This window comes from Bicyclus anynana, chromosome 3 (assembly GCF_947172395.1).
Source record: "Bicyclus anynana chromosome 3, ilBicAnyn1.1, whole genome shotgun sequence".
NCBI lineage: Eukaryota > Metazoa > Arthropoda > Insecta > Lepidoptera > Nymphalidae > Bicyclus > Bicyclus anynana.
Window position 1 is genome coordinate 4,238,576 of NC_069085.1, and position 26,312 is coordinate 4,264,887.

A 26,312-nucleotide genomic window follows, 5' to 3' on the forward strand; every position below is an offset into this window, starting at 1 on the left:
ACATATTCAGCATTATATTCAGCAGAACTCCACAGTTCATTTGCGTAATTCCCGTTCCCATGGAATAAGGGAATAATATATAATAATATGTAGGTAGTATGTAACTCCCTGATAATGTAGGTATGCATTGGTGAAGGGATTTTTAAAATCGGTCCAGTCGTTTTTTAATTAAAAAAAATAAAAGACCAACACAAGAGTCATATATCTACTAGCATTGAGGAAAAATCATTTATTGATAGTACCTACAAGAAGATCGTCTTCGAATGCCGCCTCTTTATCTGGCAGATCGCCGATATCGCGCAAACGTATTTTGAATGTACAATTAGGTTTTACGAGTCGAGAAAAAACCGTCGACCGTGGGAAGTTGTACTCACACGGCGAGTTGTAAGCAATAAGTGATCACCTACTATCGTATGCAACGCACGTCGCAACTGTAACGCATCGGTGTTTGTTTTACTATCAACATCCTAAATATAGAGCAAATCACATTTTAAGAGCGTGCAAGAATCTATCGCGAAATGTAGGGAGCGTGGGAGCACTTTTATGCTAAGCAGGTCGTTGGTACCCTATACCTGTTCGCGGCGTTTGCACAGGGTGTTCCAGATTATTTCGATTGGAGATTCATCTTATTTTGGACTGACTTCAAATAAGATTAAGAAGCTGGAAAATATATTATTCTTACTCAATTAATTCATCCAGTTCAATCCATTAATTATATCCAGTTTTACTCATCTGGCGATAACATTTATTAAGTTATTAGCTGGTTTATATATTTTGTCATAACTATTAGGGTTTCATAGTCCACGAGGAAACCTTATAGTTTCGCCATGTCCGTCTTTTTAGGGTACCTCCGCAAAGTGGGGATGAAGTTTATTTACTTTTTAATCTCATATTGTGGGGCTATTTTAGGGGTTGGGGGTTTTATTTAAGTGGTATCGTTGGATAGATCAAGTATTATTGGAGTTTATGTTACTCGTAAGATAATGTTTATCAGGACTTTATTTTTACGACTTTGTTGACATTTTTAATGTAAGCACATACTCATGCTAAATTACAGCTTTCTAGTAGTAATAGTCTCTGAGGTAAGTCCGCGGACTGACAAACAAACCGATGAATATGGCGCACTATTTGGGTTCCTTGTTAACTATAGAAACCTACAAACTGCTTGACCGACTTGAGTATTTTTTATGTTTTGTTTATTCTAATAAAGGAAAGGATCAGCAAACAAGAAAACAAAAAACCCAAAAAGAACAGCTTATGGGATGGTGGATGGCGGATGGTCTCCATTGGATGAACTACAAATTAAAATTGGAAAATAACATCCGATTTGAAATTTTGATTGATTGGTGATTTAAGAAGGACAAAATGATAAAACGCCAAACTACCAACGGATCTATAACCCACGTAAAATCTACGTTTTACGAAATTCAACGGATGAACTACTTTTAAATAAAAGTAAATAAGCTTTTCAGAGCATCCTGTAGATAGATCGAGATAAATCCAAGTTCAAGGCACAGTATAGACAAGCCGCAGCGGGTACTACGAGCCTCCATTCGCTTCCCAACCCCCAGGGGAGGAACACATCAACACATAATTATTACATTCTACATATACTCGTACTTCTAACTTTATACCAAATTCTTTAAGACGTTTAGTTCCGCAACTTTGAGAGTAAAAATACCGATAATGCTCTCGAAATGGCTGATATTTTTTACGTGAGTATTTTATTTTGTTTAATTTTCGTATACTTTTGGGTTTGATGCAGATTTTTGGGTATTGGGTATCTCATACCTGCCTTAAGTTTGAAGTTAGTCTGAAGATCATGATTATGAAAGAGCCCAGGGTTTAGCTATCAACTAAAAATATTGGGTTTTTATATTATACACCTGTGCCCTGAGCAGTTATTCCTGGTTATTTCGTTAATTTTAAAACACCTGGTTACAGATTTAAAGGTTTTCTTCCTAATATTTTCGTAAGCCCGTCAACCCACGTTTGAGCAGATTAGTTGGTCCAATCTTTTATTTCTGTATTGTGCATGTTGTGGGCAAATAAAAATAGGCTAAAATAGTCTAGGACTATCTTGATTTGAAATTCGATGTATGGTGAACGAAATAGATGGATACAAACTAGTCGATCTTCATTGTAGAAATCCCCATAGGTATCTAGCTGTATAAAATTGCCAAGTATTATATTTGCGATTTCTTGCAGTTCATTTTTTTTTGTTTCTTTATTCCTACTATTTTTAAAACAAACTAAAAACAAAACAGTTTAGCAATTTTAAGCTAGTTAATAAAAGTTTATAATTCAAAATGTAATTTTTAACCTAAATTAATTTTAAAATCTTCAATACAAGTACGTCAATAGATATTCGTTTAGTAACTATACGATAGCCCTTTTAACTATTACGTATACTACTTACTCGTCATTAACTTACGTACCTATACTTATAGATTGAATTTAAAGGCTTTAGAGATGAAACCTGATTTGGTACCGTGGGAAAATCTCAGCTCGAGTGCCTTCGAAATCTTTCACGCTGTTACGCATCGGCGCCATTCGTGACTTGTGAATTATTATTTGTTTTGAATCCAGCCTCCAAAAGGAAAAAATAATCGGCAATCTCGGATGTTTGTTGTTATTATATATAGTTATTATAGCAATTAAAAATCCGAAAAAATAAATATGCGGGACGTAGGTAAATATTTTCAATGGCGAATAACCACTTATTTTTATTGAGTCGGTCCACAAGATGAATCCTTAGTTTTTTGAAAAAAAACACATGAAATTGTATATACATAATTGATTTTTAGGGTTCCATAGTCAACGAGGAACCTATATAATTTCTCCATAATATCTGTCTCCGTCCTTCCGTCCGCTTAGAGACTTTAGTACTAGAATGATGAAAAGTTTACTGTTTAACAGAGTAGGTAACACATTAAAGTACAAATATACATTAAAGTACAAATATACATTAAAGTACAAATATACATTAAAGTACAAATCTACATTAAAGTATTATACACGCCGATACAGTCGTAAATTTAAATCTCAATATAACTATATTTTTAGAGTACGTCCACATGTAGGGATGAAATTTTTTAATCGATTTTTATCGATATAGTGTGGAGTGCAGTTGGATAGTAAGTTCTTATAAATATTGTGGTTTGTGAAATATTAAGGTTTAAAGTGATTTTTTTATGAATAGCTAAACGGATTTTTGTAGTAACGTAAAAAAATCACAGAATTAGTATTAATTTAATGAAATTGAAAGGAAAACGATTACAGCTAAGCAGTGATTCAAATTGAAAGAGTTTAGTTTATTGTAGTCGACCAACCAAAAACCAATATTTAGCAATGGACAACGCACACAGAACATAAAGCTTAAGCTATGCACAACCACGGAACCCTACACTGTGCGTGGCCCGACACGCACTTGATCAGTTTGTTAATATATTTCAAAATATTAATTAATTTATTATAGATGCACACACCACGTGCTAACCGCAGACCCGTATTCCCTACCTGACTTACCACCAGGGGAGGCCCCTGAACCGATCGTTACATTCATGGAGAGGACCTACCAGCCTGGGCGAAGTAGAGCTGGCTACGATGGAGGAGACCCTCTACTGTTAACTCCTCTGATAGAGGCCAACAAGCTGGAAGAGGCGCGACGTGCGGCGTACGTCGACCCTGATTATATTCTGCCTGGTATGGACAGCTATGCGGGATATTTAACGGTAAGATGGAAAATAGTAAGATTTGATTTGCTTTAGCCAAGGTCACAAGTCCTGCGACCTGCTCGAGGTGTTTCCTCTACCACAAAATAATGATACCTAAAATTACTGTCGCTTCTATCACGTTATACCAGCTGGGTTATTATGTAACTCGGTGTACCATTCAAGTAATCAGTCACTACATAGTTTTTCATCGTACTTTCGTTTTTGATGATTTAAAATAGTTACGATATAAGCTTGACTGCACTATTTTACATTAAGTGATAAATGATAATGTTGTTTTCTTTCTACGGTCATCTAACATGGTTATTTCAACGAAATTACGTAAATACCAGTTATTCATTAATATAACGTTACCATCTGCCACTATCACTGCTTTATTTTATGTAAAATGACGATAATTGCGTCATTTCGTTGAAAACACTATGTTAGAAGATTGCAAAAACGAAAATATGATGAAAAACGATGTAGTGACTGATAACTTGAGTGGTATACCGAGTAATATAATAACCCAGCAGGTCTGTTTGTAGACTTTAGCCGTGTCCTACCTAACCTTTTGGTTATGAGACTTTTTTCAACGTTTGTTGGTACTGAGGGATTATTGTTACTGGTGTTAGAAGTCGGTTTTCTGTTGTTATTAGGCATTTAAATATTATTTTTTAGGATATTTCTATTTTACTTCGTCTTCTATTGCAGGTAAATAAAGAATACAATGCCAATCTTTGGTTCTGGTATTTCCCTGTGGCAGACAGGTCTGTGGAGGAGACACCATGGATCATTTGGTTCCAAGGAGGTCCTGGCGCGTCATCGCTGTTTGGACTCTTCACTGAAATAGGGCCCTTCTCAGTTTCAGATGATTATACAATTGAAGGTAATAAATACTTCCTGGAGAATAGCATAGGTATCTTGATTAGCTAATGCTCTATAAAAATACTAGCGGACGCCCGCGACTTCATCTGCGAATAATTAGTGTAAACTTTCATCATCCCTTTACAGCCCGTTAAGAGTTGAATTTTAAACATTCTTTAATCACAACCTTCATATTTCTTTCATTCAATTTTTTATAACTGTAATCCTAAAAATTAAGGACTTTCCATAAATAATTTGAACCTCAACTCCTTCACTTTTAATTTTAGGGACAAAAAGTAGCCTATGTTCTGCTCCTAAGTCCAATTCATTAGAATACCAAAATTCAACTTAAACGGTTTAGCCGTTCAGCCGTGAAAAGGTAACAGACAGACGTCTTACTTTCATATTTAGTATAGATATATAGGTTCCTCGGTACAATACCGCAATTAAATTCTTGATTAAACTTTGTATTTGTAGATAGAATACTTTGTAGAAAGCTATGCTAGTTTCTAATAAAAAATATTGCAAGTACCTACTTAGATACGACGACGTACGTATCGCGTCTTCCACTATAGATCACAAATTAGGTATCGTCAAAAAACTTGAAGCTAAGCAATTTCTAAATTATTCAAAAAAAGTACCTACCTAGGTACCTACTTGTTTTACAGAAATATCAGATTGAATCTTCAAGCATTTTCCTTAAAATGGTTTGTTTTACAGAAATAAAATACTCGTGGGGCAAGAACCATTCTCTTCTATTTATCGACAACCCCGTCGGCACGGGATTCAGCTTCACCGACGATGACCGAGGCTTTGCTACTAATCAGACCACCGTGAGTTTACTTCTTGCTTTATCTTCTTTATTGGTTCAAAAGAGGAAGCTCGAATACCTGGGTCATATAATGAGACACTCCAAATATGGCCTGCTCTTACAGGGAAAGATAAAGTAAAAACGAAGGACTGGTCGTAGACGTACGTCATGGCTCAAGAACTTACTAGTTTAACATAATTAGGTACAAGGTACCTTCTCGTAACAAGGCAGCAGTGAATAAATGATTGCTAACCTCCTATGGCGATAAGAGATTTCACTAACAGAAGAAGAAGATCTTCTTTAAAACCTATACCTTTACGGCTAAAGCTTATGTTTGACGCCGATAGATTGAAGTTTATTCCTTGAGTAACTGAACTAGACAATGGGATTAAGTTCTCAAGTTGAATAAGTGCGGGACCGCGTTCTCTAATTAGCACAGTTAGCGCAGGGGCCGATCCAGCTATATGCCGCTCCGAGCAATAACTTCAAATACTCAGGTTGTAAAACTTAGTTGTACCACTATTACGTATCTAAGTACTGAACCTACTTAGTATCTTTGTAATCTTATTGATTAAGCCTTTTTTTACAGATTGGTGAAAACTTATACACAGCACTGCAGCAATTCCTGACCATGTTCCCGGAACTACGCAAAGCGCCTTTGACTATAGCAGGGGAGTCCTACGCGGGCAAACATATTCCTTCCCTAGGCGTTCAAATTCTATGGAACAGGGATCATGACGAACCGATAAATTTACAGGTGAAAGTTGTTACTAGACATAGTCTAAGATCCGTATAAGGAACGACCTTCACCCATCTGTTTAATGGATGAAAAAAGTTTGTCACTACTCTTGCTCTAAAATGTCTACCACTCCACAGCGGGGCTAAACAAGTATTTCAGCCTGTAGGGGGGCTAAAGTAATTTTGTTTTTTAATTATTGTCTGTTACCAGTACTAGCCTACAATAAAACGAAAAAGGTTTAATTCGTAAATAGTTTAATGATACTAAAATATTGACCTCTTTAAAACGAAGAAGGTTTTATTCGTAAATAGAATGATCACAATGTTATACAAGGGGTTACAAAGACCCATTAAACATGAGGTATTTTTAATTATTTTTGTCATGTCAAATGCAATTTTGTTGAAAGTTAAATACTTACTTGTGACTTATTATGATTATTTGGATAAAGATTAATATGATGTTTTTAAAAACACCTTCGCAAATAATACATTAATTTGGAGCAAAGATAATTTATTTTGGTTTTGGCTATCTATTATTTTATTTAATAGAAAAAGAGGTACCTACCTTTTTTAATTTGAAATTTTTCACAGGGCTTAGCGATCGGCAATGGATTCATCGACCCACTGTCGCTGCAGAGGTACAGTTTCTTCGTGCGCGAAGCTGGTCTGGTGGACGACAAAGTGGCCAACTTCATGGTACAACTGGAAACTGCTGTCGTCCAGTTCATCAACTCAGGGGAAATGCTTAAAGCATACGCTGTAAGTAGTAGGTACATGTTATATGTAACTAGCGACCCCTGTAGCTGCAACCGTAAATCTCTTTCTACGGGAATGACAGATCTTGATCACGTGACCTGTCGATAGCAAATGTCAGTTCCATAAAATCCAGTTTTCGAAGCGTTTGCGATCGTAGAAAGAGAATCGTCGTGGCTACATGGGCTGGCTTAGCACGGGTGCTATTAGTACGAAATCCGACATAAGAAATCTATACCCTCATCTGTTATTTATTTGGGATAAAAAATAATTAAAAAAATATTCAAATTTACACAATTGCACATACTCGTAGGTGACCTAAATTGCGACCGGATATTATTAAATGATTAATTTTTTTATTAAAATTATTTAGTCTACTCCCTTCATTGGTTAATTAAAAATATAATTAAAAGAATATACATAAAATAATTGAAAACGTAACGATTGCCTGTTTTCACATTGCAACTGTGGGGCTGTAATGTTATATAATCCCCTAACCGAACCCAGGTCCTTGTGATCCCAAGCCACATAGACTACCACCACTGAATCATCGAGGCAGTTTAAGAAAAATCACTATAAATTGTGTTGAATAAGTAAATAGTTGCATATACCTATAGAGGAAGGTACCAGTAGTGAAGACTGAAATTTTATCGTAGGTAACCCGTCCATGTGGTTTTTAGTCTGAATATGGTTTTTAGCTAAGTACGGTAAATTATTTACGTCTGTAAAACTCGAGTATATTTTAAAGGTAACCCGATAGGAAACGGGTTGTTAGGAACCGTCGCCTCTGGCACATAGCTTTACTTCCAAAATTTTGTTCTCTTTCAGTATTACAACTATTTACTCCAGCTTTTCCTATCGGAATCTAAGCTGAACAACTTGTACAACTATTTGCAAGATGACATAAGTTTGGAAGGTGCTTACCTCGACTACCTCCAGAGAGACGAAATAAGACGAGCGTTGCATATCGGGAATACTAACTTCACGTCTATCGGGGTCGTGTACAGGAAACTTGTGCCTGACTTCATGGCGAGCGCGAAGGCTTGGTTGGAGGAATTGTTAGAAAACTATAGGGTTTTGCTCTACAAGTAAGTATGTTTTATTATGAATTTCAATGTGTCTTAGATTTTACTTGGACTAATACTTACTTGTTTAGTTTGAAAGAGAATGCATCGAATTGTTATATATTATGTTAAGTTGATGGACGTTGATCGAAGTCCCATAAATTTTGGACCATTTTTTCCATGCATGTCCATATTTCAATTGAAATGGTTTACTGAGAGCACATAAAATAAAAAGAAGTTTTTTTACTAATTAAATAATATTCAAAATATTGTTTGTTTACAGTGGTCACCTGGACATCATTGTGGCGTACCATCCATCAGTAAACACCTACGAGTCGCTTTCTTTCTCCGGCACGTCAGAATTCAGAACGGCAAAGCGCCGACCTTGGTACCACGACGAGAAGTTAGCTGGGTAACGTATTTTTTACTTTTATATAATAAAGTAATCTAATAATTGGTATATGTAGAAGATCCGAATTAGAAACGACCTTCACCCATCTGTATATTAGATGAAAAGTGTTTTATATCCAAATTATGATGTTAAAAATTATGTTGCAAGTAGGTTGCCTCAAAACTCCTGGCCAAACTCTCATTAATTATAATTAATTTTATTTAGTTTTTTGAGGCAACCTACTCGCAATATATTTTTTAACGTACTAAATTTGATATAAAACACTTTCATCCATTAAACAGATGGGTGCAGGTCGTTTCTAATACGGATCTTTGACTATATGACCCGCGCGCGATTAGAATGGGATTGAACCTTGTCTAAGTAAACTACGTACTCGTAGCGTCCGTAGTTTACTTTGAAAAGGTTCCATCCCATTCATAACGCGTGCGGAATGACAGTTACCTACATGGCAATGCATGGGGATCAAACTTAACTAGATCCTAGGTTTAGCTAATCTTTAAACTACTGAACATTGTTAGGTTAGTTAAGTCAATTGATATGTTTCTAGCCGATAGAAACCTCTCAGAGATACGTTTGGTTTATTTTCGATTAATAAAATTAAGAAAATCTAAATTCTATTAATCACCTATTACATTACACTAGTATCACTAGGAGATGGGGAAACCGTATGCACTATGGTCTATGCTTCATTCCATATTTTAGTGCTGTATCTATGTTGTGTGATGACAATGGCAGTGCGCTGTCATTTGACTTTCCGTGCTAATGACAATTCAGTATCTTTACGTGTGATACTTTTCATCAGGTACTACAAGACAGCTGGAAACTTGACTGAGGTGATGGTCCGGGGGGCTGGGCACATGGTGCCATCAGATAAACCAGCGGCGGCTCTGGGACTGATCTCCGCCTTCGCCCGCAGTATCACCCTCGAGGCAGACACCGGAGTATTGGTGGACGTAGAAAAAAACTTGCGAACACACAGGCCTCCATTGTAGTATTTCTTATCTCGTTTGACAACCTCTGGCGTGCAATTATTGTCTTAGCCTTAAGATACCTAATAACTCACGATTTTTTATAGGTAGGTAGGTAATTTTCTTTTTTGTAAATAGTTTGAATAAATAATAATAATACTGAGTGTATGTTTGAGAGTTTTATTATATTTATTTTTAAATCCTAATACGTAAATGCATGGTAAATGCTGGGCTATCTTCATAATGTTTTCTAGAAAAAAGTTCAACAAAAAAGATACGTATTTTATTATAGAGAGGGAGTATATCCCATAACTCTAGGGTTACTTATGGATTCTATAAGAAAAATTAATTATAAAAGTATAAGAAAAACGTGTTCTAAAATGAATATTTTCGGAATATAAAATATTTCTTTTGAAAATAGATCTTAAATTGTGATCCTTAAATCGCATTTATACATATATTATGACCTAACTAAACTTATTGATATCATGAAGTAGCTTACTTCTGAAGTGCGGAGTGCTAGTTGCAATATCTCGTCGATATCGACAGTTTTACCACTACGATTATGTATTATAAAATGCAAGGATATATAAAAGGCGTGTGTAAATGAATAGTCGGAATTATTTGAATTACTTTATATGAAAACATAAAAGATTTTTATTTTAATTAAAAAAAAATAGCAGTTCGGCTCCTATATGTGGACCTTGAAGTTAAGGAAATACTCCGAAACAATATTAAAAAAAAAAAAAAAATATATAAAAATTGACTTATGCACAAATTAAGGTTTAAACTCTGAGCAGTGGCCACATGTAGAAACGTCTTGTAGCAATTATATCTTTGATAATGTTATAGATAAGCGGCCGAAAAACCGACAACGACGCCACCTCGCTAGAGTAATACTCATAGCTGGGCACCGTTAATCAAATAGTTCGTTCTTCGTTAATCGTTAATCCGCTACAAAAAAAGTTAGCTTCGTTAAACGTTAAAGCTTTACATTCCGGAAGAATTAACGCAAGTTAACTTTAATCGTTAATCCGTTAATATGACTGGTTAATATTGCATTTTTAAATCATTGTGTGAGATCCCCATTGGAAAATAAGGGTGAGCACTGGGGAAAAGTGCCATAATTTGATTATAGTTGGACGGAATGGACGCCACCAAACCATCGCTCGCGTTTTAGCGTTTAGGCGATAGGCGTAGGGCGTAGGCCATCAGAGCGTCAGACTCTCAGTAAATATGTTCATTGTTCCGTGGTCAAACTATTACGAAATACACATTATACCCTCTGTCTGTATCCATCATCTTCGACCAATAATAACAGAAACTTGCCTCGCTAACCGTTACCCCTCTGGCAAAGAATAAAGATCAAGAATCAATGATCTAACGCGTTTATAAAAACTGTTGCTATAGAATCGATGATTCATAATTCATTATTGTAATCGTTTTCGATGAGCTCCCTGAAAATACCGGTTTGTGTAGTTGAATGGCATAAAAAACAGCCAAAAACTTGCAGTTTAGTAAAAGATGGAGTACCGTTGCAATTTCTACCTTAATTTTATCAAATTTTTAATAAAAACAATTTCTAAAAAGAATCGATTCTTTTGACGGAACAGCAAAAATCGATCAAGTAATCGAATATTCTATGTATATATTCTGTGAATAGTCTAAGCGATGTGTTTGTTAGCCTGTATAAAAAATACGCGTGTGTGTATTGCGAGTCAAATTTATTGTTGTTGTATGGACACAGAAAATATTTAACGAGGTTAAATATTTTGGATGTGTGACTTTACCTCGTCCCCCCTCAAAAAATGACAGACTTTTTTGGTGGTGAATTTGGGTGCGAAACACTAGTATAAATAGTCAATGCTCATCATGTATTGCCAGCATAATAATATAATTATTCCTCTGAGTTGATTTTTTTATACGTAGACAAAAATTTGCATTGTCTATGATCATTATTTTCTTATTTTATTTTATAGTCTGTGGGTGAGGTGACGTTTTTCACAAGTGTTACTGCGACGACTAGACATTTTTATTTAAAAACCGGGCGAAAATCCCGGTATTTGTGTCTAAGTTTAGTGAAACTCGATTATGTGGACTCCATTTTTACATGTGTACACCTTATGATAGTTTTCGTTGAGAAAATTACATTATATAGACTTAAATTTACAACACACCATGGGCCTATCCTCGTATCTGGTTTGCGCAGTTTTGCTGTTGACACCTATTAGTGCTTTTTATTTACCCGGTTTAGCGCCTGTAAATTACTGCAAAGCCGGCGAGGAAAATGGAAAATCATGTAAAGTAAGTTCTTGCGATCTACGAGCACTCCTGCGATAACACGTTAATGGCTGTCATTCTCTTCATTATATTTATATTATAGCACCGAACCACGTACACTATGGCCAATTATCAATTATATTAGCCAAAAAACAGATAAGAAGTATAATTATGTGGAAACTGTTAGCAAGTTAATGTTCAATAATATATGTTTGAATTTAAATAATGGTACATGATAAAGTACTTTTATGGTATATTATAAATGTATTCTTGAAATTTCCAACAAATATATTGTGAATACCTCAAGGTAATATTCACAATAAAATTCCAATCCCATGAATTTTATAATTTTCCTACTACTCCATTTAAGAGCTGATAGTCTCACCAAATTGTACTCTACTTTTAGTATTTTGTACAATTTTAGGAACTGTCTTGGAAAAACTGGCTGATACTCCATAGTTTCCACATAGCTTAAATCCTGTAGTACAGAATAAATGTAGCCCTTGCCAGTAAAGTAGATTTTCATAGGTGAAAGAATTATAAAAATTGGCCCAGTATGTTTTAATCCTATACAAATAACATCAAACAAAAAATCTTTAGAATATTGTGGGTCCAGTACCTAAGTCTTCTATGGTATTGGACCCAATCAAAAACATACACTGATATGATGTAATAGTGAATACTATGACAAAAGAAATACATTGGGGTACTTTAATCTCGGTTTAAATAAATTCAAAGATTTTTATACAGTTGTAATAGAACAAGCGCACCAGGCTAAGGCTTTCCCTAAGGCTAAGTGTATACCACTTAGCATTTTTACACCTTTTACACCTTCACCTTAAACTAAAAAATAAAAATGGATTTGAATACACTCCTGACAGTATATGCCAGTCATACTGAGATATCAATGCTTGTTGCACAGCAGCTTAATATAAGTATGATTTACAATTTATGGACTAATTTGCTATTCTTTGTGAAAGCAATCAGTTCTCAGACTCATAAAAAACTCTTATGTAATATATCTCTAAACTGCTGCTGTACCTGGCAGCAACCAGTATTGGAGGGGAAATCTAGTCAGTGGCGATCACAATAGATTGGTAACGGTCAATGTGATACACGGACCTCAGAAGACTTGCAGAGCCACGACATCAAGAAGAAGAAGAAGAATATATTTCTAGAGGGGATGTCTGACGAAGCTAGATATCAGTGATCAGTCCTAATTAGGAATTGTTCCACCTAATTCCTGTGGCGTAATTCATTTAAGTTTGCCTCATTTCATGTACCTCCCATTTTAACTAGTAACTAGTAACCCTAGTAACTCCCATTTTACCAGCGTGTACATGGGATTTAGCTATAAAGTGTTAGCTGGTCTCCTCACCACAACCTGGACATGATGGATTTCCTTTGATTTACATTATCTTCAGGTGTCTATTAAGCAGACTATGTCCAGTCGTCAAGCCACCAGTGCTATATACTTGATTTGGCTATGTAACAGTAGTTGTTACATCAGAACAGAACCAATAGCACTGGTTATTGTACTCTCTATTTATGTTTCTCTACAAAACTTTAATATTCTCTGGAGACTTTATTAATGTGTTAACATTAGAGCATAATTAGAGCTACAGTCAAAATAGCCACATTCTGTAGAATATTGCGGTTTTCAAATAATCCATCCATTCCATTAATAAGGGCATTGTTTAGGATTGAGTAGGGTTTGCTTGTTAAATTTGACATTGTGATATACTGTAGCAAAAGACCTGAAATTGAGTGTGTTCAAAATAATCTCTAAAACTATAGAAAGAAAAGCAACATGAAAATTCTACTGTTTTAGCCAAGCCATTTTTCATTGAGACAGATAATAAAGAGATAATGTTTTGGGTATATTCTTCTTCTTAAAAGTATTAGGTAAGCAGACCTATAAACAGTCCCAGTATAAGTTTGACTATTTTTGATACAATGTTGCCAGAGTAACTATTTCTTGGTTGGTGGAAGTATTTTATCTTGTAAGAGCATGTGGTAACTGCTAAATGTTGATATTTAAAAGCAAATTAATTTTTTTTTTCAGAATGACATACCCCTCTATGTGAATAGACTGAACACAGAAGAATCTGTCATACCATTTGAGTATCATCATTTTGACTTCTGTCTGTCGGATGAGGCCCAGTCTCCAGTCGAGAATCTTGGTCAAGTGGTCTTTGGAGAGAGGATCAGGCCGAGTCCTTACAAACTGAGTTTCCTCCATAATGAAAATTGCAGAGACCTATGCACAAAAACTTATAGGGCATCAGATCCTGAGTCCATTAAGAAGTTGAATCTGCTCAAGATGGGAATGGCTCTGTATTACCAACACCATTGGATTTTGGACAACATGCCTGTGACTTGGTGTTATTTAGTGAACGAAGGTGGGAAAACATACTGCAGCACTGGATTCCCTATGGGTTGCCAAGTTAGGAAAGATTTGGTAAGTAGTATTTTTAATTAAATAATTCAAAAACATAGACATTTTTGCTAGTCGAGTAGGCACTTTTAAGAAGTTGGTCATCAACAGCTTTAATTGCTAATAATAATTTTATTTGTGGCATGCATGACATATTTATTTATTTTAATTTCTATTGTTTTATTTAATTATTTTTATTCTTTTGTGTATTTCTTCTTTCTGGTTCCCCTGTTTATGTTAATTTTCCTTGTTTGTCATGCAAATGTTTAAGTAATTTGTAGGTATGTTTTGTGATGCTTTACTTTTTTATTTATGTAATTCGTGGATATTGTTGTTGTTTATTTACATATTTATTAACCCCTTTGCACAGTAATTTAAATCTTTACTAACCTTTAATAAGTAAATGTTTTCTGTAAAATAATCCTTGACAAAGTTAATTTGATTATTTATTTATACTCTGCAAATAAACAAACAATGATACATAGAATAATAGAAGAAGACAAAAGGTGACCTTGCTTTGTAGCGATCTCTTTAAACTACCATAAGCATAGAGAAATATGAGGACAAGAGGCTGCAGGCAGTGTGGAATAATATACATACATTTGAATAACTACACACTCTAATAACAATAACCAAGATAAATAAATCTATTATACTACCTAGTGGACTGCACCTTTGTTCATATGAAATCAATGTAAACTTTCAACCCCTATTTCACCACTTTAGGGGTTGAATTTTAAAAATTCTTGAATCACATTATATTTCATATTTTTTTTCATGATTTATGAACATTTTTTAAAACTGTAACTCTTAAAATGAAGGACTTTCCATACAAACTTTCTACCCCTATTTCACCCCCATTTACCATTATACTAAAATTCATCTTGATCAGTTCAGCCGTTTAGCTGTGAAAAGATTTATAATATTAGTAAGTATAGATTCTAATTAATGAAACATCCTCCTGGATTCATAGTCAAACTTACTGGATATTATAATAATAGTCTTACAGGAAATTATAAACTATTACTATCATTATAAATAAGAATTTCAACAAAATATATATGACTAGTAGACAATGCGGTTTCACCCACATAGTTTATATATAGTGTTTATATATAAACTATATAGTTATATAGTTAGTATTTTTATGTATAGTGGGAAATCCCACTGAAATAGAAACTATGATGATGATCCCACATAAATATAGATAAAAGCCTGATGACATAGCTTTCTATTGGCGAAAGAAGTTTCAAATGGTTCAGTAGATTTTCAGTTTAATCATCTATATATATATAAAAATGTATTGCCGTTTGTTAGTGTGTATTAAGTTTTAATAATCAATGTGTATTAAGTTTTATTTGACCTACTAAATTGTTACATGAATCAATAATCAGATAAATTTTATCAGTACATTTACAAGAAATTATACAGGTATAAGTGTTACAGATTATATTATTTGACTGTATTCATACCAAAATTAATATTAAATTGAAAAGTATACATTATCATTTATTATGTTTGATTTTATCAAAATTAACGGACCATGTAAATTACGAAGTGCTGAATTATGTTTTTGATAATTTCTAAAGAGTTATCACAAGTAAAAAATATTTTTATTAAAATTTTATTGTTTATTGGTATTCAACCAATTTATTTAAAATTAATAAATTAATTTAATTTGAAATTAATTAATTTCATTTGAAAGTTGTTGATGTTTAAGTTGTTTACATCTTACTGTTACTAACTTTACATTCTACAAGTAGTATCCAACATTAGCATTTAAAATGGCTTTCTGTGGCATCAAGAGAATGGCTGTACAACTCACCATATTTATAAACTAAATATGATTTTATTGTTCATCTCATACAAGGGTGATCTACAAAGATAGATAGATAGATCTATTAAAGAGCAATTCATCATGTACTGTTTTGTTGTACATCTAAGGGCAGCAATTTCTATTAAAGCTCCCATTAAGCTTGATTTTTCTGATACTTCCAACAATTATTGTTATATTTCAACCGTTTTATGCAGAATCTTGACAAAGTATAAATCTGTTTATTGGTGAAAAAAATACCAATCCATTCAATAGAATTTTTTTTATTGAAAACAGAAATACAGACAAACGCAGCATAGAGCAAAGTCCTTGTATAATAATATCTTAAGATTTCAACCACAACCACATTTACTTTTTATCTGAGATCTTAATTCTTTAAACATATGTATATTTTCTCTATGTTAGGACACCTGTACTCCTATAGTGAATGCAGCGTCCAGTGCATTCGGTACATACTTCCTGTTCAACCATGTGGACCTTGAGATCACATACCACAGTGGAGTAGGACAAGAATTGGATATGAGCGTCGGTGAGAATGGTGGGCGCATTATATCAGCTAAGGTGAGACAGTTTCTCTTTTTCTTTCTTCCTTTGAACCTGTTTCTTTAGATTTTTTTTTTAAATACAAGAAACTAGACATTTTTAATGTGCGTATGGCGTATTTAGGATTATTTCCTAGGGTGGGCCTGGCCCCTGACATGAAGTCTATTATTATTAGTATCATAATTCCATTTGGTAGCCCAGAATCACACACCCAATGATATAGAATTATAATAATGATGATAGTGATTACTTCGTTTTATAATTTATTTTCTCAACTAAGAAATAAATTTGACAACGTAATACATAGCCTAACACAGTACAATATTACAACTTAAGTAAGCACTGTCAATGAAAAATTACCAAAATGCGTAAAAATTTAATTACATATCCATTTCAAAGCATGTAATCCGATGTCTAATCATGTCACAGTTCATTTATTGGCCACATCATGATTTGTATCATGTAATTTTCAGGTCAAACCAGCCAGTATTAAACACCAAAGTGTAGACACCATGGATTGTAATGCACGTAACAATCCATTGATAATACCCACCTCACTATCAGGAAAAGAGGACTTCACCGTCATATACTCATACCGTGTTACATACATAAAAAATAACACAATCAAATGGTCCTCAAGATGGGACTACATTCTAGAATCTATGCCACAGACCAATATACAGTGGTTCTCGATACTGAACTCTCTGGTGATTGTCCTTTTCCTAAGTGGCATGGTTGCGATGATACTGTTGAGGACTCTACATAAGGATATTGCTCGGTACAATCAAATGGAATGTGGTGAAGATGCTCAGGTATGTAATTGTTTACTAATGTTGCTATACTATGTTAAAGTTTTGAGTTAGTTTAAGTTGTAATTGTAATACTGCAAACCAAATTGGTGGCAGTAAAGCATTACTTCCCTGGGATGATATAAAAAAATTAAGTAAATATTCAAAAGGACTTTTGGGAGAAACATTTGGTGATTTTATAAATGTGTGCTGTACTTGTATGATTTTTTGTCATTTACGAGTATGTAATATAAGTTATAATTATTTTGTAGGAGGAATTTGGCTGGAAGCTCGTTCACGGCGACGTGTTCAGACCACCGCGGCGTGGCATGTTGCTGGCAGTGTTCCTCGGCTCAGGTTCACAAGTAAGTTCATACTAATATTATCTTTGGCATATATATGACATTTCTCATTCCTTCCTAATAGAGGAACAAGACTAAATATGGAAGTGTTTAAGAAAAAGAAAAAAAATCTTAAGGCTTATGTAGAAGCTGTGATATTCTCACTCAAATAGACCAACTGAAGTAGAGTTACTAGTCACCAGTCTCAAGATTCAGAAAAAGCAAGACTATACAATTAAGGATCACAATGTGCGAGATGGTTAAATGATGTAAAACTCTCGACAATACCACCTGTGGTATTCTTCTCCAGAGAAATAAGAAGAAGATGACCCCAAAATGCTTTAGTTAGCCTATCTTTTTTTATGTGGAGAAATCCTCATGAATACCTTCTCGCCACAGGGAGACAAATAGGTGGTACTTCTTCGTTTTCTTCTTTCCTGGGCCTTTTCCGCACATGGCGACTAAAGGTTGGCTGTTGTACTTACAACAATAAGAAGGCTATGTCGGACTTTAACTGAATACTTTTACTACAGACTCGTTGCCTGGTGACTGGGCCACAGGAACATTTTGTAAGCCACTGGGTACATCAGGCTCTAATCTAGTGTTGTTGAAAGTGCATTGGGAACACTGAGAGTCCATACCTACAGTAACCTGTAATTTTATCATGAAAATAGGTTGCATGTGGGTTATTTCACATAAACCTGAATGCTCATCATTAATTTAAAAAAAAAAATAACTTGTGTCTCAAATGGTGAAGGAAAAACATTGTGAGGAATCCAACGTACCTAAGAATTTTCTATGTGTATGAACTAATGTGATGGACTATTAGCCTAACCCTTCTCATTGTGAGAAAAGACTCATGCTTAGCAGTGAGCGAAATATGAATGCTCACAACATAGATATTTGCAGATGTTCGGCATGACGCTGGTGACTCTCGCGTTCGCGTGCCTCGGCTTCCTGTCGCCGGCCAACCGCGGCGCGCTGATGACGTGCGCGCTGGTGGCGTGGGTGCTGCTGGGCGCCGCTGCGGGCTACGTCAGCGCGCGCGTTTACAAGAGCTTCGGCGGCCGGCGGTGGAAGAGCAACATCCTGCTCACGTCCATGGTGTGTCCGGGGTATGTGCACTGTCTGCGTCGTCATCATCAGCCGATGGACGTCTTGTAACGACATCCAAACACCACGACCTTGAGCAGCCTGCATCCAGTGATACTTCAACCCGTTTGATGTTATTGATGCACCTAGTAGTGGGGTAAAAAAAAAGAAAATTTGGAGTTGTTGTCAAGGAGAGTCACACTTATCTGACTGAACTCATTATCAGCCTACTACAAGGGCAGACCTCCCTTTTTATAGGAGACTTAGGATGTAGGAGTGATGTAGACTTAGGATGTAGTTAGAAGACTAGAGTATGGGTAGGGTAGGTGTAGGGAGTAGAATAGGATAGGGGTAGGAAATTAATCCAAGCGAAGCTTGACGGCGTCGGCTAGTACTTACACAGAATCTTACTTGAATAAATTTTATTTACTGAAAAAAATTGTTTTCATTCACAGCGTGGTGTTCTCCCTGTTCTTCATAATGAATCTGGTGCTATGGGGCAAGGGATCTTCTGCTGCAGTGCCGTTCTCTACACTGGTGGCCTTGCTCGCTCTCTGGTTCGGAGTCTCTGTGCCTCTCACATTCATAGGAGCTTACTTTGGATTTAGGAAACGGGTAAGGTTCTTAGTTTTATACCTACTTGATATACAGGAAGTCTGTATGGCTTTATAATTTTTGGATTTAATGGAAAAGTAATCAGATAAGCGTTTAAAAGTAGATGGTTGACAAACAGCAATTTAGTGGGTAAAACTAAAGAAACAAAATTTTCCGTTTGTAAACAAACATGCTTGGTCTATGGTCTATTATCGTACCACTACCTCTAAAACCATAACATATGTTAATGTTTTAAATGACTGACTTTACTACGAAAAAAAAATGGGATTCATCGTTCATTCACTTGTAAGAAGTGATAACTTAAACCTGCTGCCGTGTGCGTGAGAGAAAGGGAAGCCAGACAGAGTGGCGCCGTAACGAGTTACGTTGCGAAGAGGTTTACCATCCCATATGAAGTTATCTCCTCAAAAGTTGAACATAACGAAAATACCTATATCTTTTAATGTTCATCTTAGAAACATCAGTTTTTTTTCTATTTAATGATACCGTAAAATGTTCCTGCTTTGCTCCTATAGGGTTAATTATGCTCCAATTCTTTTAAATGTTTTATCAAATAATATGTCCAAATTGGTGCAACATTTCATTTATCTATGAATGTACCCAAAATATCTTACTGGCAACACTGAGCTGTCATTTTTTTTTTGTCAAAACCAGACAGAGTGGTGCCGTAACGCTTTACGTTACGTAAAAGTTTACCCTCCCATACAAAGTTAACACTTCAAGAGTTGATCATAACGAAAATACCTATATCTTTTAATGTTCATCTTAGAAACATCAGTTGTTTTATATTTAATGATGTTTCTGTTTTGTCGTTCAGATTTTGGAGCACCCTGTGCGCACGAACCAGATCCCGCGGCAGATACCCGAGCAGTCTCTGTACACGCAGCCCGTGCCCGGCATCGTGATGGGCGGCGTGCTGCCCTTCGGCTGCATCTTCATACAGCTGTTCTTCATACTCAACTCGCTCTGGTCCAGTCAGGTAATACTTGCTCCCTTCGGCTGCATCTTCATACAGCTGTTCTTCATACTCAACTCGCTCTGGTCCAGTCAAGTAATACTTGCTCCCTTCGGCTGCATCTTCATACAGCTGTTCTTCATACTCAACTCGCTCTGGTCCAGTCAGGTAATACTTGCTCCCTTCGGCTGCATCTTCATACAGCTGTTCTTCATACCCAACTCGCTCTGGTCCAGTCGGGTAATATGCGCTCTTTAGAACAGTTTTTGTAGAGGGAAGGAGAAAATCTTCTTCTTATTCCGTTTAGTTTAGAAGTTTTTCTGGTATCTTAAGTACTCAGACTAATTTCATAAGGAGTAGGATGCACCCAAATTCATGAACAAAATTGTCTGTCATTTTGTGAGGAAAACGAGCTTAGATTAGGTTATACGTAGTCTTATATTAAACTAGAAGTACAGGATGCCGAGTCCAAGCTTTGCCCCATAAACAACTTTAATTTCCAGATGTACTACATGTTCGGTTTCCTGTTCCTCGTGTTTGTGATCCTGGTGATCACTTGCTCCGAGACCACGATCCTGCTCTGCTACTTCCACCTCTGCGCTGAGGACTACCACTGGTGGTGGAGAGCCTTCCTCAGCTCCGGCTCCACCGCTGGCTACCTCTTCATCTACTGCTGCCACTACTTCGTCACCAAGTTGAACATTGATGATGCTGCGTCCACCTTCCTCTACTTCGGCTACACCTTCATTATGGTCTTCTTGTTCTTCCTCCTCACCGGCACCATTGGCTTCATGGCCTGCTTCTGGTTCGTTAGGAAAATATATAGTGTGGTCAAAGTTGATTAGTTTAGTTGATAGCTTTTTTTTTTAGTTTAAGGAACATTGAGGTACAGCGGATTATGGATGTGCGATGTCTGACTTGTTTAAAGAAGTGCTATTCTGTAACAGTGTTTTTTATTTTATTTATTCACAGAAACAATACCCGGGAAAACATTGCAGTTGTCCAATTCATCTTTCTAAGCAATATTATAAAACAGAATTCCTATTTATAAAATTACTGAGAATAAATACAATAACATAAAAGAAAAAAAATAATCAAAAATTGGTCAATGTTTTGTATTTTTGATAACTTTTTTTCTCTTGTTATAATAATATAACAATTTAACAAGATAAATGAAACGCCCAAACAACAATTCTATTCCAATAATAATTTAATATTTTTTTGTAAGCATGGGCGGTGGAGAGTGAAAAACGTCCAGTTAAAATTTGTAACTAAAAAATTATAGTGAGATCATTGAGCATTAAAATTGCAACACACTTTAACTCGAATGTCGAAATGTTAGTTTCTAATTCACCTCTATCTCTCTCTGTCTATACAATACAATAGAAAGAGAACAATAGAGGTATATCCGAAACTCTTATTTGAAAAGAATTATTGAAACACTAGCGGACGCCCGTGACTTCGTCCGCGTGGAATTCAGTTTTTCACAAATCCCGTGGGAAACATAGATTTTTCCGGGATAAAAAGTAGCCTATGTGTTAATCCATAGTAAAATCTATTTCCATTCAAAATTTCAGCTAAATCGCTTCAGTAATAGCAACTTTTAAGAGTAACAAACATATACATATACAAACCTTCGCGTTTATAATATTAGTAAGACTGTTACAGATTAGCACTAAAGATATATATTATAGTTCTTATCTAGATTTTTTTATGTGATCAACACATTGTGCTTTGAACGTAAAACATCATTTTCAGTATTTTTAGTGTGACGTCATATCGCTTAGACTACCTTTAGTTCAAAGATACTCACCACCATTAAGGCCTGCTGTATACACTCGTTTTGCGTAATGTCTTTGCTAATTAATTTTGCGTAATTACGATTTGGAATTCCGTAAGACTAACGCAGACTTTACGTTTTTCTTTATTCGGAATGTATATTGTCGCAAAAGCTCGCATTCATTACGTACGCGCGGAATTTATTCCATTCGGAAAAAACGTAGGTCATTTAATGTATTATAAATTGATTTCATGAATTCGGTTTTCCGAACACGGAAATCGGTTTTGAAAACTAGTGTATGCGGCCGGCCTATATATCAAGACGAGAAAAAGCAACCAATTTAAGCCTCAATAGCTCAATTGTAAAGGGATAGGTCTCTTTACCGAAGGGTCGTGGTTCGATCCCCTCCCGCTGGTCATACCGACTAAAGTCTTATCCGATTGGTGGTTGGTGGGGAATGGAAATGTTAGTCATATTTAATAGATATGGTAAATATTCTTAAAAAAAAAATGGCGGCGAAGTCGAAAATATTACGTACGTAAAACTGTTTTACGAGTTACAATACATTGCCACAGACAACTTATATACCTACATAATATACACATGGGAACATTGACCTCTTATAATAAAAGGAAGCACAATCATGTAGAAAATTTCACTTAAAAACTGACCAATTTTGCATTGTCAGTTTTAGAATTATTGGTAAAGAAAATTATACGTATAGGCCTTTAAATATTGTCCAATCTATACTTATAATAAATCTGTAGAGAGGTCAATTCTGTACATGAAATATATTTCCAAAATAACTATCAGGGGGTGATTAGTGATCGATACTGATGCCAAAAATGCAATCAGTAAAATTTTTGTCTGTCTGTCTGTCTGTCTGTCTGTCTGTATGTTCTTTATAGAAACAAAAACTACTGGACGGATTTTAACGAAACTTGGTACAATTATTCTACATACTCCTGGGCAGGTTATAGTATACTTTTCATTACGCTACGATCAATAGGAGCAGAGCAGTGAAGAGAAATGTTGAGAAAACGGGAGAAGTTACTCAATTTTTTAAGCTTCCGTCGCGTGTACAGCGTTAATGGCTAAAGCTACATAGAAATCATGTATGACGGAAATGTTTTCCTTAAAATTATCTATAAAAACACAACAGCATATATATGTCTATCTTTTATGGTTGACTCACAATAGCACGTGTAACTCCCGATACCTTAGCAGCTCGGAGCTTTCTAATTAAATTTGTCTACTCTTATATTTATAACACTCATCACTCATCCCTAACTAAAAAAGTTAATATTATTACCTATTCAATAAAAAAAGAATCATAAAATCGGTAAAGAAACACCAAAGTTATACAAGATATATACGCTAAGCCATCGCGCGTGCATATGCTATATGGATTATTTTTGTGTAACGGTTGCCGCGCTCGACGCGACTCGCGGGGGGGGGGGGGGGGGGTTATAAATAAAGAACTGCAGCCTTAATGAGTAGGGTAGGGTAGAGGTAGGGTAGGGTAGGGTAAGGTAGGGGTAGGGTAGGATAGGGGTAGGGTAGGGGTAGTTGAAAGTTTACAGCGACTTTCACGTGGACGAAGTCGCGGGCGTCCGCTAGTATTCAATAAAATCCCAAATTCAGAGCAAGTTCAACCTTAAGGATTGAGTTTAAGGTTGAATTTGCAAATGCGACTACTTGAATTGAGTGCCAAGAAGTTGTGTTTGGCACTCATTGCGTGGGGACGTTTTTTGGTCGCTGATTGTGCATCCACTTTTAATAGGAGATCGATGCATGGGAAGTTATAAATACCCCTTCTATAAAAGGGGGTTAAAAAGTTTGATTATTGTGGCAAAAGTGAAGAGGTTTTTTTGACTGGTTCATACTTGTGTTTGTGATGTATATGTGTAGCACATACATAATACTTAAGAACCAAATATATATACCTATTTATTTAACGAAAGTTTTTATTTATGAATTTGTTTTAATATGTCTGCCCACTTTATTAATTTACAGGGCGTGGTTATATCCATCACATATTCTACATATTTTTATTTATTTTCTATTTTACCAACTTTGTTAATAAGATGATTGAGAGAGTGCTGTACACAATGTGATTGTATAAACAAAAATTATCGTAAATAAAATTTTATTATAGTCATACAGACGTTTTGATGTCCATTTTATTTTAGTTTTAGTGTTAGGTATTGTTTAAATAAATCTCAATGGGACTCCGAAGATTCAATTATTTGTAGCACGCGGTGATTTTAATGCATTTATTATTGAATAGAACAATGAGGGTAAAGATGGGTAAGGGGGACCATTCTGCAAAAATGTCCGCTAACAGGTAGGTAAGAGTGGTTTATCTCCTCCCGGATGGAATTCAACTTTAACCTCCTTGTCCGAGTAAACAGTTTCCTGAGTGATAAGGCCTATTGGTTAAATCCTGTCAAGTGTCCCGTGTTGACCAGTCCCGTAATATGATTGTTGATTGTAAATGACAATAGTTAATAGTTTGATATCCGGCCAGATGTCGCTAGTGTCAGCTTATGGTATGAAATTAAAAAATGAAATATTTATTTACAGAGGTTAAACCAAAGAGTATATAACCACTACGTTCTGGGACAACTGTGACATATTTAGCCGGTGTAAGATATACATTCTTGCTTCAGTTGTCATCTTAATCGTTATGTTAATCCAAACAAGGTCAGGCCTCCCGGCCCTTATGTCTAGTTCTGACTATTTTAGTTGAGTACCAACAATTTTTGGGTTTACCGCCCAAAAATCGTTTGTACTCGACTAAAATACTAAAGTAGTCCGAATTAGGCCTTATAAAAAGCCTGATTGTCCCTTTATGAAAACGGATCGATAAAGGAGAGGGGGATATGGAGCATAGGGTCGCACAATGCTACTCTAATGATTTGGAGTCATTAGACCTGCATCGGTCTAATGACCCTGAATTCGGGGTTGGAGTCAAATTTGGCTCGATTGATCGTTATCAGATGTTTATGATAATGAATAGGAATGAAAATAGGTTTAATGTGCTCTCCAAAGCAAGATTTTGTAACACCACGAACTTTCTCAATTCTGAGCTGAGATTTTTTATTAACATTTATTTTTTAAAGAAGAAGGTTCTGAACTTCATAACCCAAGCCCAACACAGGGCCATATAGGCTAATCGCTGGGCCAACTAGGTAATTTAATATTTCCACACAATTTTCATGCCAAGATGGTCGGTACCTTTACCCTCTATAATTGAACAGATAGGAACTAGTAGTCACTTTGAATTACATGATTATACTTCATAAACATAAAAGGCGACTGTCCATTCCCGATTTATTATTTTCTCCCATTGAGATACATTCTTTTATTATAGTTGTGTCATGAAAGTTTAAATAGTGCAAGTATTCTAGTATACATTTTATGATGGTAGGACTTGAATGAAAAAGCAATCACATCTTAGTTTTACTCTCTGAGGGGCAGGAAAACTCGGCATAAGCCACATTCAAACCAAACCATATGCACTGTCTCAACTTTTGTGAATCACAATAAATTTAATTATATTGTAAATAATGTTTAAGACTCGTGTCTTATTTATTACTTTAGAAACTGCTTTAAATTAAGAATATGCACAATCAAATGAAATTGTTTCACTAAAATTTGGCATCAAAATTTATTCCAGTACTTAATGAACTACAACAAAACTGAAGAATATTTTGATAAATTGTTATGTTAACCTGAATATTATAACCAAACTAAAACCCTAAATTATTATATTCAAATGCGATATGTGAATATTGTCATTATTATCTTTAAATTTTGTGAAAATGCTTGTACCTATTAAGTTAAAAAGAAACAAAATACCTAGACAGTACCTAGGGGTGTCCATTTTGATGTTTTAATAATTAATTTTAAAACAAAATAAGGACATTTTAACTGCAGTAAACTCCTTTTTTTCGAGGTATTAAATCTAGAACGTAATTTTTATTTATTAGGTTTCATTAGTTGGGTGACCTCACAATGTTAAGATATTTTTTTTTAAATAGGGAGATACGAGCGCTCACATTTTATAAAAATTATATGTCGTTCTTTTTTAAACGCATCACACCACTAATTATTTACATGTGCCTAATTTAAAAAGAACTTCTTTACAACTGTAACCTAAAAATTAAATGAAAACAATGCTTGCGGTAGATAGGGAAAATTATCATTTTTATCCGTAATTTATTTGCTATATTTTGAGTGTAATCATTAATCATTACTTTCCTATACTATGTTTTAATATTCTTTGTCACATTAAGAGTTGAATGTAAACAATAAA

The 26,312-nt window shown here is 35.2% G+C and overlaps 2 protein-coding genes across 2 annotated transcripts; both read left to right on the top strand.

The window, feature by feature from the left end:
* The first annotated feature begins 1,531 nt into the window (after positions 1-1,531).
* On the top strand, positions 1,532-9,494 carry LOC112052241 (venom serine carboxypeptidase). Its single transcript, XM_024091248.2, has 9 exons — positions 1,532-1,715; positions 3,479-3,734; positions 4,428-4,602; positions 5,301-5,413; positions 5,981-6,148; positions 6,721-6,888; positions 7,711-7,970; positions 8,230-8,358; positions 9,161-9,494. The coding sequence occupies exons 1-9, from the start codon at positions 1,687-1,689 to the stop codon at positions 9,348-9,350; spliced, it is 1,488 nt and encodes a 495-aa protein (XP_023947016.1). The 5' UTR covers positions 1,532-1,686; the 3' UTR covers positions 9,351-9,494.
* Positions 9,495-11,296: 1,802 nt separating this feature from the next.
* On the top strand, positions 11,297-24,152 carry LOC112052238 (transmembrane 9 superfamily member 2). The gene is made up of 9 exons (XM_024091244.2): positions 11,297-11,630; positions 13,672-14,067; positions 16,283-16,438; positions 16,894-17,232; positions 17,481-17,573; positions 18,459-18,664; positions 19,097-19,256; positions 20,074-20,235; positions 20,715-24,152. The coding sequence occupies exons 1-9, from the start codon at positions 11,505-11,507 to the stop codon at positions 21,054-21,056; spliced, it is 1,980 nt and encodes a 659-aa protein (XP_023947012.2). The 5' UTR covers positions 11,297-11,504; the 3' UTR covers positions 21,057-24,152.
* Positions 24,153-26,312: the final 2,160 nt, after the last annotated feature.